Genomic DNA, 15,505 nt, shown 5'->3' with positions numbered 1-15,505 from the left:
AGTTGGGACTTATGTCTGACGAGTGCCCCTATTTCAGAGCTACATTTTACATTTATGCATTTAGCAGACGCTTTTATCCAAAGCGACTTCCACAAGAGAGCTTTACAAAAGTGCATAGGTCACTGATCATAACAACGAGATAGCCCCAACATTGCGAGCAACCAAAACATGAAGCATACATTGTGAAAAACCAAATAACTGCCAAAGGGAAGAACCGTAAGAGCATGCAGTTAAACAAGTCACAATTAAACAACATGAAACTCAAAAAGTGCAAGAGTGTACCTGTAGAAAAACAATCAACATTAAAAATATTTCACAGCGAGTACAAGAATTTAAATCCGTTACAACTAACCAACAAAAGCAACAAGTCTCTCAATAAGAGTCATTGTGATCCTGGAGGAAACTAACATCAGGTCCAGCCAAGCATTCCTAACTGCCGTTGTACTCCCGGAGCTCTTTCGAGCGTTGACAAACTGCCCTGCTTCGCTCTATCTAGCTAGTTAGCTTGCCATAATAATTTCTCTCCAGGCTGTACAAAAAAAATATGGACAAATGAGCAGCAACAAATGTATGCTTTTTAATCTATGCAATCTTCATAAATAGGCTAATAATAATAATAAAGGCTAATAATAATTATGCCTATGCATAATTATTTAAAACATATAGAAATATATATATATATATTATATATAATATAAGTCAGTGATTTTCAACCACTGTGCCGCGGCACACTAGTGTGTTGTGAGACATCGTCAGGTGTGCCGTGAGAAATTATCCAATTTCACTAAACTAGACAATTAGACAAATTATTCTTATTTTTTTTAATTAATTCTTATCTGCAAATAATATGCCATTGTCAAGTGTCTGTAATATAGTGACTGGCAGAGTAATGTAATATTCGTCCGGGTGGCAGCAGGTAGCTAATTGCCTCGTTCCTTCTTAGAGACAAGAGAATTAGTGACGCATGTGACAGGTCATGGTTACAGTGATGGAGAAGTTTTTAAAAAGAAAGAATGCAAACTCCGAACTGGGCCCTGTACAAGATTCTGACCTAGATGAAGCCCCTAGTAAAAATAGCACACAGCAGAAGTGTAGTAGTTAGCTAGCTCTACAATTTACCGGGGCTAGGTCTGAATCTAGGAGCAAAACACAGCTGCCGTCTATGTAGGTATATGCAGGTAGCAACGTTCGCGCCAATACAAGCAACTCAATCGGGACCAAGTTTTTTGGGGGGTGGGAAAATAATAAATAATAATAAATATATATATGAGAGAGAAGAATTGGTTGTGCTCGCCAAAGGCTTGCACACACCCAATTATATATACTATATTAGGCTACAGGGTGTAATTTTGTTCAATTTTTGTTCGGTGGTGTTCGCCAAGATTTTTCCAATGTAAAAAATGTGCCGTGGCTCAAAAAAGGTTGAAAAACACTGATATAAGTCATAAAACAGACCCATCTGCAAGCACACCTCACAATGTCCACAGAAATTTTACCCTCTCTAGTTAATCAACATTATAACAAGTTATCGGATATTGCAGCTGCTTTGCCCATCATGTTGCAAATGTTTTTTATTTAAATATAAATACATTTATATTTTAGAGTGAGCTACATAGGAACTGCTCGTCTCTCAGTGAGGTCCAAGCCCCTAGCGGCCAGCCAACGCTACACTCTGATGTAGACTGTAGCTGGAAGCCCTTTGGTGAGGCCCACTTCAGCCATCTTAACTCTCTCTGTCTATTGTTCTTTTTCTCTTACTTTCCGCTTATCTCTCTGACGCTCTCCCCCCCTCTCTCTTCCTCTCTGTTTTTCTGTCTTTCTTTCCGGTCTTTCTCTTTTGTCACTCTTAATCTAACTCCCTATTTAAGCCACAGTCACCCTTTTTTATATTGTTTGTTCTCTCTTGTATATGAATTTCTATGTCTCTTCCATTCACCAATAAATACATAAATCTCTAATAAATAAATGAAACAAGTATCCTTCAGATGACTGGTACTGGTTTCAACAGATTCGAGTCAAAGCAATTTTGTCTCCATATTTAGATAAAAGCAACTACAAGCAGCTGTTGGGAGCCATGGATTACTCATTCCTGTGTGCCTATGCTATTGGCATGTACCTCAGGTAAGGTTCATGTTCATGCAACTGCTAGCGAATCATGGATGAAAACGATGATGAAAACTGTAGCAGCCGTACAGTAAAGTGCAGCACTATTTTATCCCCGATACACAAACAGCTACAGCTTCTACCAAACAAACCCACAAAGCATATGGAAATACACTCAGGCTTTATCCAGCACATTTCAGCACTTAGTGACAGTTGTATCTCACACTTGTCAATTGTTGTGTTAAAGAGCACCTTCAGTTTTTTTTCATCTAGGCAGGGGCGTGTCCAGGGAGTGTCCAGGGGTGGCACTGGCCACCACTGGTGCCACCCCTACCATGCGATCGGCTATTTGCTGACAGTCTTGTCCATATGCATGAATACTGGCCAATGAAAACAAATCTAAAATATGAGGGGCAGGAGTTCAGGCTGAGCAGCATGTTCAACAACTACACTATTGGTTGTTAATTAATTAGATTTCTGTGCATTAATACGGTTTGTTGTGTGACACCGTGTCGTAACTGGATGCGAGCGTACGACTGTCGCGTAGCATCGGACGCTCTGTCCACACTGTATCCGTCAAATTCACTTCTGTTACGTCATGTACACTAACCACGTTACTATGACTTCATGTGCTACAGAGCTTTCAACGCAAGCGACGAAAAATAAATAGAAACAGGGCGTCCAACAAAAATTTGCGTCGCTCACGTCCAGTTAGGACATTCCAACTGAAAACAAGGCAATCAAACTGCTTTTAGTCACGTTGCTCGCATCCCGTCGCTCGTGTCGCATCCAGTTAGGACAGGGTGTAATAAGCCTCTTTGAAAGATTCTAGAAGTTAACTGATAAAGTTAAGATGGTCCACTTAATGACCAGTCTGATGTCAGATGTCAGCAAATATATTTTTTTAATAAAGTATCTTAAATTTGGGGAATACTGATGTTCTAAAATGTTTGGGAGTCCTCTGGGATATCTATTTCCTCTGTGCCTCTTCATTGAAGAACATTATTGTGCTGTCATTTTTATGCACCTTACAGTGGTATCATTGGTGAACGCCTGCCCATCCGTTGGTACCTGACAGTGGGCATGTTGACTAGCGGCCTCTTCACTTGCCTGTTTGGCCTGGGCTACATCTATAACATACACAGTCTCGGCTTCTATATATTTGTCCAGGTGAGCAACAGCAGAAGGCCTAGTGCTGCACCTGGAGGGAAAGACGTACACAAATACACTGTTAATAAGGCTAATCCTTTTGTTTTACTCCTCTGCGTTTTAGATTGCCAATGGCTTGGTTCAGACCACTGGATGGCCAAGTGTGGTCACCTGTATTGGAAACTGGTTTGGCAAGGGAAGGTGAGGATGGCATCCTGAATCAATCTTAAATGTATTTTTAATATTTAATGTATGCATGTTTAGTATTGAGTTTAAATACACTGCTCAGAAAAATAAAGTGAACGCTTAAGTTACACATTGGGTCTCGATAAACAAAATATATTAAAGATCAAAACCTTACTGTACATTGTGTAATTTGTTGACAAAATTAAGTAACAACGATCAATGGAAACCGAAATCACCAACCGATTGAGAGCTGGAGTCAAACTCACACCGAAAACCAAAGTAAACTATTTAAATCACAGGCTATTCCAACTTGCATGAATTTCATCACAGCAACTCATAATGTGAGTCAGTAGTGTATATGGCCCCCACATGCCTGTATGCACTCATGACAACGTCTGGGCATGCTCCTGATGGGACGGTGTATGGTGTCCTGGGGGATCTCCTCCCAGACCTGGATATCAGGGCATCAGTGAGCTCCTGGACAGTCTGTGACGATACTTCCAGGCGTTGGATACACCGATAAGTAAAATCCCGGAGGTTTTCAATTGGAGTCATGTCTGGGGAAAGTAAGGGCCAGACAATTGCATCAATGCCTTTGTCATCCAGGAACTGCCTGCAAACATTCGGCCAGGCATTTTCCTACATCGGGAGGAAATCCATGGTAACCAAACAGTAGTCAGGATACCGTTGGCTAACACGTGGAGGTCTGTCTGATCCTCCAAGGATATGCCTCCCTAGACCATCACTGACTCACCTCCAAACCGGTCATGCTGGATGATGTTGCAGGCAGCATAACATTCACTGCTGCGTTTCCAGACTCTTTCATGTCTGTCACATGTGCTCAGTGTGAACCTGCTCTCATCTATGACAAGAACAGGGCGCTAATAGCAGATCTGACAAATCTGGTGTTCTCTGGCAAATTCCAAATTGAGCTGCACAGTGCTGGGCTGTGAGCACAGGTCCCACTAGAGGATGTAGGGCCCTCATGCCACCCTCATGGAGTCTGTTTCTGACAGTTTGGTCAGAAACATGCACACCAGTAGCCTGCTGGAGGTCATTTGGTAGGGCCCTGGCGGTGCTCCTTTGTGCTTCCTCCTTGCACAAAGGAGCAGACACCAGTCAAGCTGCTGGGTTGATGCCCTTCTACGGTCCTGTCCAGCTTTCCTTATGTAACGGCCCGTCTCCTGGTATCTCTTCCATGCTCTTGAGACTCACACAGCAAACCTTCTTGCTACGGCATGTATGGGTGTGCCATCCTGGACTACCTGTGCAGCCTGAATGTGCTGCAGGTATCGCCTCATGCTATAAGTAGTGACAAGGACAATAGCAGGATGAGAAACGAGAGGAGAATCAGTTAGGAAGGGTAAGGAGAGAGCAATTGTCTTACTGACCACTATCTGCAAAACCATTCCCTTTTTGGGAATAGTCTTGCTGTTGCCTCTCCAGTGTTCCTGTTTCATTTGCACCAAAACAGGTGACATTGATTTACAATAATTTATGCTTCCTATCCTAACCTGGATAGACTGATATCCCTGAAGTTTAATTGACTTGGTGTTATACTGTCATGATTAGGTGTTCCCTTAAATGTTTTGAGCAGTGTATATATAAAGTAACTAATATGCTAATTTGACATGAATTTATTTTGTCTGTGTGAGTAGTGCATGTCATAAGCCTTCCATAACCTATTATGACACAACTAACTCTGGTCTGGTTTATGTCAGACGAGGCCTGATCATGGGCCTATGGAACTCCCACACCTCCGTAGGGAACATCCTAGGCTCCCTGATAGCTGGATACTGGGTCTCTTCTAACTGGGGATTGTCTTTTATCGTTCCTGGTCTCATAATAGCCCTCATGGGCCTGGTCTGCTTCCTCTTCCTCATCGAACGTGAGTAGTGCCCTGTCATTGGCTAGGTAGAGACAGGCAAGGAAGAGCTTACATTGATTGGAGATAGGGTAGACTGGGTACCCTATCCTATCCTATAGGGTACCCAGGGTGTCCTAAATATAAGTTCTTATAATGTCTTAAATGTCTCTTATTTACTTGCTACATTGTATTTTTAGTATGTTGTGTTTTCATTGTGCTTGTATGGCTGAGGTGAGCAAAGACTGTGATGGAAGGCTACATTGAATGCACCTCAAATGTAATGTATGAGGCACCAAAATATGCTTCCAATTGTTCTATCTCTGAGCAACTTTACATATTTCAGCACCTCATACATCACATTGGATTCTGCTTTCCCATCAACATTGCCGTTCAGTTTATTCACTAGCTAGCTACTTATTGTTTAAAGTAATTGTATGGTGTTTGAAGTAATTATATAGTTTTAACATGAGACGTGTCAATTTATCGAGACGTTTAACAGTAACTCATGTCCTGTTACTTTTTTTATTGTCCATTGATAGCTTGAGGTATTAATAAAGAGATTATATTGATTGACATTTTTCATTTTTTTCAGGTAAGGTTTTGTTGCGAAATTGGTCTAAATTATAAGTCTTATGACTTAAATCTGGCTACATGAATTTTGTTTTCTTCTCTTGGATGGAATGTTTGTTCTCACCTAGTTGTTTTTCTTCACCCAGATCCAAATGATTTGAAGACCATCCATGCCCAGAACCCGGTACTTTGCAGTAATGTGAGTCTGCCTGCCTGCCTCTTTGCCTGTCTCTCGAAAAGGATCAGTGTAGGCCACACACTTTGGCAACAACCTATATTCTATCCAGGGCTCGACAATAACAATGGCCAGATGGCCCGGGGCCAGTAAAAAGTAACGTCGGGACAGTTAAACTAGCAACTCACTGGCCCGATCGGGCCACTGCAAATTATTGATTGAAAAAAACAATTGCATTGTAAAAGTTAACATCCTTCATATGTTTTACTATATGCTAAATGCATACTTAACTTTGCAGCTCGTGGGGCGCACAGTTGGCAAATCAAGAGTTGAGTAGTGAGTGACGAGTGGTTGTCAAATTGTAATTCTCTAATCTCTATACATTTTTTAACAACTGGCGCGAGACAATAAAGTGAAGATGGCAGCAAAGTAGAGCTACGAGCTCAAACGGAAGCAATTTTTTTTATGGAACTAAGATGCACTGTGTCGTCTGTCGTATGTTCCCGTCTAAAGCAGACAAAAGTGGATATTTTTACAGAGGCACCGACAATTTTTGAAAACAATACCTGACCAGCCATGCTAGCAGACAACACCTGGTTTGCGTGACAGCTAAGTGGATGGTTGACAATCCATCTTCCAGGCCGTTGACCATGCTGGTCAGGAATTTAAATGTAGATGCCCATCGTGTTATTGCACGACTTATAACAACGGCATATCACGTAATTAAGACGGGCCAGCCGTTCGCCTCGTTCCCCCCGGCTATTGAACTGCAGCAGAAGAATGGTGTCGACTTGGGTACTTAGTATCATACTGATGAAATGCTATGGAAGCTTTTATATACTAGCATTGAGGGACTAGAGGTTTCAGTTTCAGCCAGACAGAGTTGTGCAGAAATGGCTGTCAGCAGGGAAGAGAGCACGTCATGTTTGAGGTTAAAAGTCAAGTTGTTTTGCTGACTATTACCTTTTTATTTTTTATCACTAGAAATGTGATTTCATTTTTGTTTTTTTATATCCAGGATGTGTTTAATAAATGGTTAAACATGTTAACAGAATAACACAACTTATAAGTCTTTGGTTTTGTTGTAACAACAAAATTTACAACAACAATTTTCTGTTGCCCAGGGCACAGAAAATTGTTAATCCGGCCCTGGTCACTAACGTCACGAAAACACGCGTGACTACCTGTAGCAGAACATTCGTTTCGCATCGGTTAATAACTTGGGGGATAGCTAGGCTAACTATAGCTTTACTGCAAGGCAGCTGCAGAAACGCCACAAGCAAAGAGGCCAGGGTGATAACTATTTACTTTGTGATGTGAAACACAATTGTGAAATGTAATGTACAATATTAGCTGATATTATTAAGGAAGTAGGCCCACATCTACTTTCGGAAACGGTAGTCTACTATTTCACTGAAGCATTAGCATCATGACATTAGCCTCTGTTGCCCGGGCAACACATACTACAGTGGTCTATGATACATCTGTTTTCAATCGTTAAAATAAACATTCCTCACAAATACATTTTCGTTGTAGGATTTATTATGACATTACATTACAAGTAAACGATTTGTGGGTGAAATGATCATTACCTGTGGTTTCAAACCAGTGTTGCTCACTGCAACGCTGTAGCCTACGCGAGACACTACAAAAACATCTACAGTACTGTACACAGCTGTAGGAAGTCAAACGGCGACAGAACATGTTCGGCACTCCCCTTACTTAAATCAAAAGTCTATCTAACTACTAACCTTAACTTCATTGCCACAGCCTAAACTTTGTCAATCTGTTCATGAAAATAATTAATTTCAGCCTAAACCGTACAACGGAACGTTAAATCCAATTCAACCAACGCAATCGCTACCAAGACGAACACAGCAGTAGTCTACTGTACTGTAGTAGTACAATTTACCGGGGCAGCTTCTCCACACAGGCTATATCGCATTTTGCGTTGTTACTGACAATGATCGCTACCAGTGAGCTTTTCATGAATGAGAGATTTTCCACTAAATAAATGTCAAGCTTATTTACGTTTTTGGGGGCATATTTTCAGTTATTAGATGGTACTGTTTGAATCGCGATTCCATCTTCTACTGCCGGTAACGTCGTAGAATAATCTTCAAAGGGGGTTCTTTATTAATGAATGAATGCAATATGAGTGGGCTAAATGCCTGAAAATATCACGAGAAGGGAAAACTTAAAAGGACGTTTAAGTCATAGAGATTAGGTCAATTTTTACACAGGTCTGCCAAATTTATTCGTTTTGATTCAGATATGAGGCTGCCTCTTGCAGGGGAAATGAGAAGACATCTATTTCATTCTACACTTCAGTCGCATTTTGAGTTGTAAATGAGCAGCAAAAAAATATGCTTTTAAATCTATGTAATCTTTATAAATAATAAGTATGCATTTTTATATAAAATATACAGAAATATCAGTTGTAAACATTTCATAAAAAAACGGACCCCCCCCCCCCCCCTTTGCAACCGACGCAAGCAAGCACACCCTACAATTTCCCCAGAAATTGTACCCTCTAGTTTTGTAATGTCAGCCTTGTCAGGCGATTATTTTACACTGCTGTGCTGACCACACGTAACGTTAAACGTTACGTTAGTGTCATTCGGTTATTGCAGTAATGTTAGTAGCTGGCTTATAAACGCTAGCTCCTAACATTAGTCACTCCAACATCGTGACGTTGGACGAGGCAAGCTATGCTATTTCTCGTGAACCACAGGGCGCTTGTGCAGCTAGCTTAACACTCACCTTTCTTCGAAAAAAAAATAGTTGATATTTTGGGCTCCTGATTTGCTCTTGGCCTCTATTTTTTTCCTTTCCTCTCTCTTCTGTCGTCCAGATTTATGTTTCTGTTTAGGCATTTCTCCTGATAACTAGCAGACTGCTGCTGCATTTCGTGAGCACATTTTCAAAAGAGAAGCAATAACACCCATAACCATGGGTTTGGTCCATGGTTATGGGTGTTATTGCTCTGAAAAAATAAACTTTTTTTTTGCAATTTAGCTTGATTATGTGGCTTTGTTTTAACTCTGATGCATTAGTATGAGTAGCCTATTAGTTAGGCCTATGCATAATTTAGTCATAGAAAGGGAAGCCTACATAATAGGCTTCTGGGATTTTTGTAGTCCCCCCTGGGCTGTGAGCCCCTAGAATTGTCATCACCTTTCACCCATAAACGACGGCCCTGGCTGTAAGTATGATTTTGTCGCTAACGGTTAGCCTATTAGCAATGCTAACGTCTCCTGTATCTAGCACAGTAGGCCGCAAGGTGAACCACAAAGTCTTTTAGAAAATGATTCCCGCTCCACAGTCTGGCATCTACACAATCTTTAGCTCATAAAAAAGAACGAGTCGTGATAAGGTACCAAAAAAAAGTTTGTCGCTAAAATTCCAGTCGAATGTCGATGCGTCTATGTTTTATGCAGAACTAGTTTCTTCAGAGCGTAATAGGATTTTGGTGGTACGGTTTGACATGTGATCGTTCTACACCAATAAGGTAGCTGCTTTTTGTCAACATGGATGGATATGGTTGGCAAATAGAGGACGGGACCTTGCACGTCACCTGGATGACCTGGGGGGTATTCGTCGTAGCTTGCTAAGCGGTTTAGCGAGCTAATGTTCAGGCTAAGATAAAAAACGCCCCTCTTTTTGGTTCGTGGAAGCAACTTTCGATAAATCACCATAGTAACATATTAATTAGCACTAACCTGCTCCAGAGCAGGCTAACGTAAGTGTAGCTGGATAAGCTTGCCACACCCCCGGAAAATAACATGGCAGCTCCCTTTTTGAGAGACCCAGTTGACCAAGGAGCTATATTTTAGTTCGATTAGCTTTCCATACCAATAGAGTTCTTCGCGATTGCCAAGATCCTTTATTTCACACGGATGAGTTCTTGTTTGAGCGATATCGATTCAGCGGACAAGGACTCATTTATTTACAAGACCTTCTCGGGCCGTACATTGCAAATATCACACGCCGCAGCAAGCTTTATGCTTTATTATGAGCTTATGCTGCTGTATGTGAATATGTAACGCTATGTTTTAGGAAATGTCTTGTCTTATCTGTTGTGCCTGTGCTTTTTATATGTTTCACTGTGGGAGAGTGGGAAACGTCATATCGATTCCTTTTTATGTCTTGACATGTGAAGAAATTGACAATAAACTTTAACTGTGCTTCAGACTGCATAGCCTTCAGGTTTTTTGCGTCAGGTATAGGCTAAATTTTTATACAGTATAGGCGATGCAGAAAACATTGGCAAAGCCGCAGCATGCGTTGCTGTAAGAAAAGTGTACTTGGCGCTTAACCAGCTGATGAATCAATTCATCATATTCCCTGGCCATGTCCCAGTCAATGAAATCAAAGAGGGATTTACACATAGGCCTACATGCATATACACATATATAGTACATGATATAAGCTCAGTAGCCTACATATCCTCATAAGTGTCTATGAATTCGTATCAATTTGATACTCTTTGGCCTTGTTTTTATCTAGCCTACTTATTCTGAAAGAGTTGAGATCATTATTTTCGCTTGCAAGATCTCATTCGATTATTAATTTCCATTAAGCCTACTGCCAGCAGGCACATTTAAAGAAATGTGATCTGATTGGGGTAATGAGGCACTTAAGATGAGCCTATACATTTCCCCAAAACTTTCGCATTTATAGCTTATCGGCAATTTTTTGCCAAGCTGCTTGTCTTGCGCTGGCAGCGGCGGTGTTTGACTTAGCCATGATAATATGCTTATTGTCTTCGTAGAGACAGACTCATTATAATAGTTTGCTCGGATGGCGAGAATAGCCTATCACCGCTCTCTCTTTCGTCTTTTCCGCCATCATACCGTTAGAAAATCACGGTTTTGGTGATCAACCTTTCCTGCCTTTTGAAATAGGACGTGCACGTGCAATTTCCCTGATAAGTTTAGCCTGATTGAAATTAACCACATGATTTGGATGCGGATCAGCCGTTGACGAACCGATATTTGCTGTTCTCACTCATCTCGCTAATGTTAACGGGCTAAAGGGACAATTGATTAACTTAGCTTCAACCCTTACGACGAACGGGGCCCAGAAATTCGGCCCCTCACAGTGTTTTGCATGTGATACACTGGCTGCAAAAGTGCCTGTGGGACAGGCAGATGTTCCTGTTTTTCGCTAGGACTGTGTTACTTAAATCGTCACTGTGAACCCAGACAATAGGTTACGATCAAAATACGCTAAACCCTAAAGGAAGATTCTTGTTGTGGCTTTCTACACTTGCCATCTTGCACACAAACACGGTGCTCGATAAGTCTCAAACCATTTAAGACTTTGTGGTCAATGTCTATGTTCTGTAGAGCACTTATCCGCCCAAGTACCTCTACAAAATCTACAATGTGTGCCAAAATAATATATCCTGACAAGCCAAGCTGATAAATTTGATCTATAAGACCAGCATGCGATCTCTGACACGACTAATGTCTTCCATCATCTACCGAATCGAGGTGTCCCTATCTGCCTTCAATCTTGTGCAGCTGCGTTGGTCTAAAGATTGTGCTAAAGATTGTGTAGATGCCAGACTGTGGAGCGGGATGAAATGATAATAGGGTTCACCTTACGGCCTACAGGTAGAATGCTAAATACGTTTCTAAACACATCAACATACCTTACTTAGCAAATGACTCTAGCTAGACTAGCTGTAGTCGGCATTAGAAGGGAAGCTTCCGAAAAAATAGCCAGAAAAAGAATAGCAGTCTAGTCTATTGCTAACGCCTTTCTAGATTATCTATTTGAAAGAACTGGAGAAAGGCAGGTGCTAGATACAGGATATGTTAGCATTGCTAATAACTGTTACAGACAAAATCATACTACAGCTTGCGGTTGTGATGAACATACGGTCGGAACGCACCTCTTTTCAGCAACAGCTTCATAGCAAATCCTGCTTTACATTGTCCCAGGTTTTCAAAACCGTCCTTGGTGAAATGGTTCGTGCAAATGTGTCGAGATTCGAACTGCACAGGGATCTTCTACGCCAGTGGTTCTCAAAGTGGGGTCCCCGGACCCTTAGGGGTCCGCGAGCCATAGCCAGGGGGTCCGCGAAATTGTTCCAGGACCTGGGGGAGGCTGCTGCACGCTCTAGTGACAGCCTACTTGCAGCAAGCTAACTTTGTATTTAATGTTACTTAGGCTACCTGTGTAGCGTGTGACTGCTAGACTAGCTAACAGTAAACGGACAGGAAAAGGGTCTGACAGGTCAGATTAATTCATGTAAATTAGAAAAGAGATTATTCAGAGAGTATTCTATAGACCAGAGGTCTTCAACCCTGGTCCTCAGGGACCCCCTGTCCTGCATGTTTTAGATGTTTCCCTGCTCCAACACACCTGATTCAAATGAATGGTTGTTACCAGGCTTCTGCTGAGCTAGATATTGACCCACTCATTTGAATATAGACGGACACAATCAAAGCTTTGTTTGATAACCAATACGTTTTTATGTGAGGCTGCCTGTAAATTACTGGATTAAATTGATCTTTTCTTTAGTTGGATAGAAATTAGTAGGCTAAATCATATTACTGTAACACAAACTATGAGACAGGTATACTTTTAGCCAACCTTGATTAAAAATAACCTTTTTGATTATATTCAAGTGGATGCAAAAACATTGCACCCCCCCGCACGCTCGCATTAACTAGATGTCCCTACCAACGTTTACATCAATCCTACACCAAAAATGCATGATCAAATAATTTGGGTAATTTTGGGGACTTAAAATAAATACTGGGGGAATTTTCAGTACAATTTTTCCACATTTTGTTATGTTACAGCCTTTTTCCAAAATGGAAATTAATTAATTAATTTTGCTCAAAATTCTACACTCAATACCCCATAATGACAAAGTGAAAAACGTTTGTTGAAATGTTTAGAGATTTGCAAAAACTAAGCACTAAAATATAACATTTACATAAGTATTCACAGCCTTTGCTCAATACTTTTGTTGAAGCACCTTTGGCAGCAATTACAGTCTCAAGTATTTTTTAGTATGATGCTACAAGCTTGGCACACCTGGGCAGTTTCTCCCATTCTTCTTTGCAGGACCTCTCAAGCTCCATCAAGTTGGATGGGGAGCGTCGGTGCACAGCCATTTTCAGATCTCTCCATAGATGTTCAATCGGGTTCAAGTCTGGGCTCTGGCTGGGCCGCTCAAGGACATTCACAGAGTTGTCCCGAAGCTACTCCGTTGTTATCTTGGCTGTGTGCCAAGGTAGTTGTCCTGTTGGAAGATGACCCTTCTCCCCAGTCTGAGGTCCAGAGCGCTCTGGAGCAGGTTTTAATCAAAGATGTCTCTGTATATTGCTGCATTCATCTTTCTTTCGGTCTTGACTAGTCTCCTAGTTCCTGCCGCTGAAAAGCTTCTCCACAGCATGATGCTGCCACCACCATGCTTCACTTTAGGGGATGGTATTGGCCAGGTGATGAGCAGTACTTGGTTTCCTCCAGAGATTACGCTTGGTATTTACCGTATTTTTTGGAAAACAAGACGCATTTTCTATAACCCGCACCCCACCAGAATGGGAGCTTCGTGTTTGTAAATCGGATTTTAACCCGCACTGAAATATGCCGCACTTGATATGGGAACAATGATACCAAGCAATACACGAGTAGGCTATAGGCGATCTTACAGCATGCTGTAACACACTTCGGTTGTGGATAGTATGTCCATGCGTGGCAAAATCCATCGTTATGTCTACAAAATTATTTTAGATATAGTATAAGTTTAGCTAGCTTGCAAATCCTGAGGATAGCCTACCGAAGTTGAATTAGCCAATGTCGTTAGCGATGCTAGCTAATGTTGGTTTGCTAGCTGTATATAACATTTCACTGCAGCTGTTTGATTTACTGAAATTATTATGAAATGTTATGTTCTATTAGCCATTTGCCTACTTTAGCAAGTCACTGTATTTTCAAGCCCTGATAGTGTAACTGAGACGACACAGTAAATAATTCCTCTTTCAATAAGCCCCCGTTCCAGTGTTGAGCATTAAATTAGCTGCACGGCCTGTAGAGATCTTGGGACGAAGCCACTTTTTTGTTCTAAAACCGGGCTATACGCTGCTTCAAAATATAAGCCGTACAACCAGACGAAAACTGTAAAATCGGGGTACAAGCCGCCGTTTTATTTCCGAAAAATACGGTAGGCCAAAGAGTTCAATCTTTGTTTCATCAGACCAGAGAATTTTGTTTCTCAGAGAGAAACAAGGTCAGAGTCCTTCAGGTGCCTTTTGGCAAACTCCAGGTGGGCTGTCATGTGCATTTTACTGAGGAGTGGCTTCCGTCTGGCCACTCACCAACCTGGAAGGTTCTCCTCTTTTCACAGAGCAATGCTGGAGCTCTGTCAGAGTGACTATCGGGTTCTTGGTCACCTCCTTGACTAAGGCCCTTCTCCCCCTATCGCTCAGTTTAGCCGGGTGGCCAACTCTAGAAAGAGTCCTGGTGGTTCCAAACTTCTTCCTTTTACGGATGATGGAGGCCACTGTGGTCATTGGGACCTTCAATGCTGCAGACAATTTTCTGTACTGTTCCCCAGATCTGTGCCTTAATACAATCCTGTCTCGGAGGTCTACAGACAATTCCTTGGACTTCATGGCCTGGTTTGTGCTCTGACATAAACTGTCAACTGTGGGACCTAATATAGACAGGTTTGTGCCTTTCCAAATCATGTCCAATCAACTGAATTTACCACAGGTGGACTCCAATCAAGTTGTAGAAACACATCAAGGATGATCATTGGAAACAGGATGCACCTGAGCTCAATTTTGATTTTCAATTCTATGACATGTTTGACATGTTTTTAGGGGCCAAGCAGCAGCGAAGTTGCTGTGGCACCCATTGTTTTTGTTAGTTTTATTATTATTAGGGCCATGGCACCTATTGGAATTGTTAGTTTTATTATTATTATACTTAGGACTAGGAGTCTATGGCAGCCCATAGAACAGTTTTGAAATTTGTCACACTGATTAGGAACGGTCTCCTGATTATTGTCAGCAAATTTCATGTCGACCACTGAAGCACTATAGCACCACCAAGGGGTCAAAGTTGGAGGTGTGTTTACGCCCATAACTTTTGAACCGTAAGACCATTTTTCTTGAGTGATGTATCAATAGATTCCTTAGATGCAGACGATTCGACTGAACACTAACACGTCATTGTCATCCTGAAGCTTTTTTTGTCATTTGTATTTTCTGAAAAGCCAACTTTTTCAAACTCCTCCTAGGCCGTTGCTCTGATTTTCATTTAAATTGTAACAGATTATCTTCAGACCATGCCGACAGAAAGCTTTAGAATCGTTAAGTCAAATCGTTCACGAATAACGCGCAAACGATTTTGACAAAGAGCACGCCAAAGCGGACGTGAGGCCTTGACTCTGCAACGGTTTACCGTATGGAGACGAAACTTTGGAAATG

At 41.5% G+C, this 15,505-nt stretch overlaps 1 protein-coding gene across 4 annotated transcripts in view; it reads left to right on the top strand.

Annotated features, from left to right (window-relative positions):
• Window positions 1–15,505, top strand: part of slc37a1 (solute carrier family 37 member 1) — a 73,505-nt gene that overhangs the window by 24,092 nt on the left and 33,908 nt on the right. For all 4 annotated transcript variants that reach the window (XM_062457420.1, XM_062457421.1, XM_062457422.1 and 1 more), the window contains 6 exons: window positions 1,603–1,702; window positions 2,043–2,121; window positions 3,138–3,273; window positions 3,377–3,453; window positions 5,160–5,326; window positions 6,022–6,074. In XM_062457420.1, coding sequence (XP_062313404.1) covers window positions 1,603–1,702; window positions 2,043–2,121; window positions 3,138–3,273; window positions 3,377–3,453; window positions 5,160–5,326; window positions 6,022–6,074 — 612 coding nt within the window. The remainder of the gene's footprint in view (window positions 1–1,602; window positions 1,703–2,042; window positions 2,122–3,137; window positions 3,274–3,376; window positions 3,454–5,159; window positions 5,327–6,021; window positions 6,075–15,505) is intronic.

This window comes from Osmerus eperlanus, chromosome 3, assembly GCF_963692335.1.
Source record: "Osmerus eperlanus chromosome 3, fOsmEpe2.1, whole genome shotgun sequence".
NCBI lineage: Eukaryota > Metazoa > Chordata > Actinopteri > Osmeriformes > Osmeridae > Osmerus > Osmerus eperlanus.
This window is presented reverse-complemented; position numbering and strand designations above follow the sequence as displayed.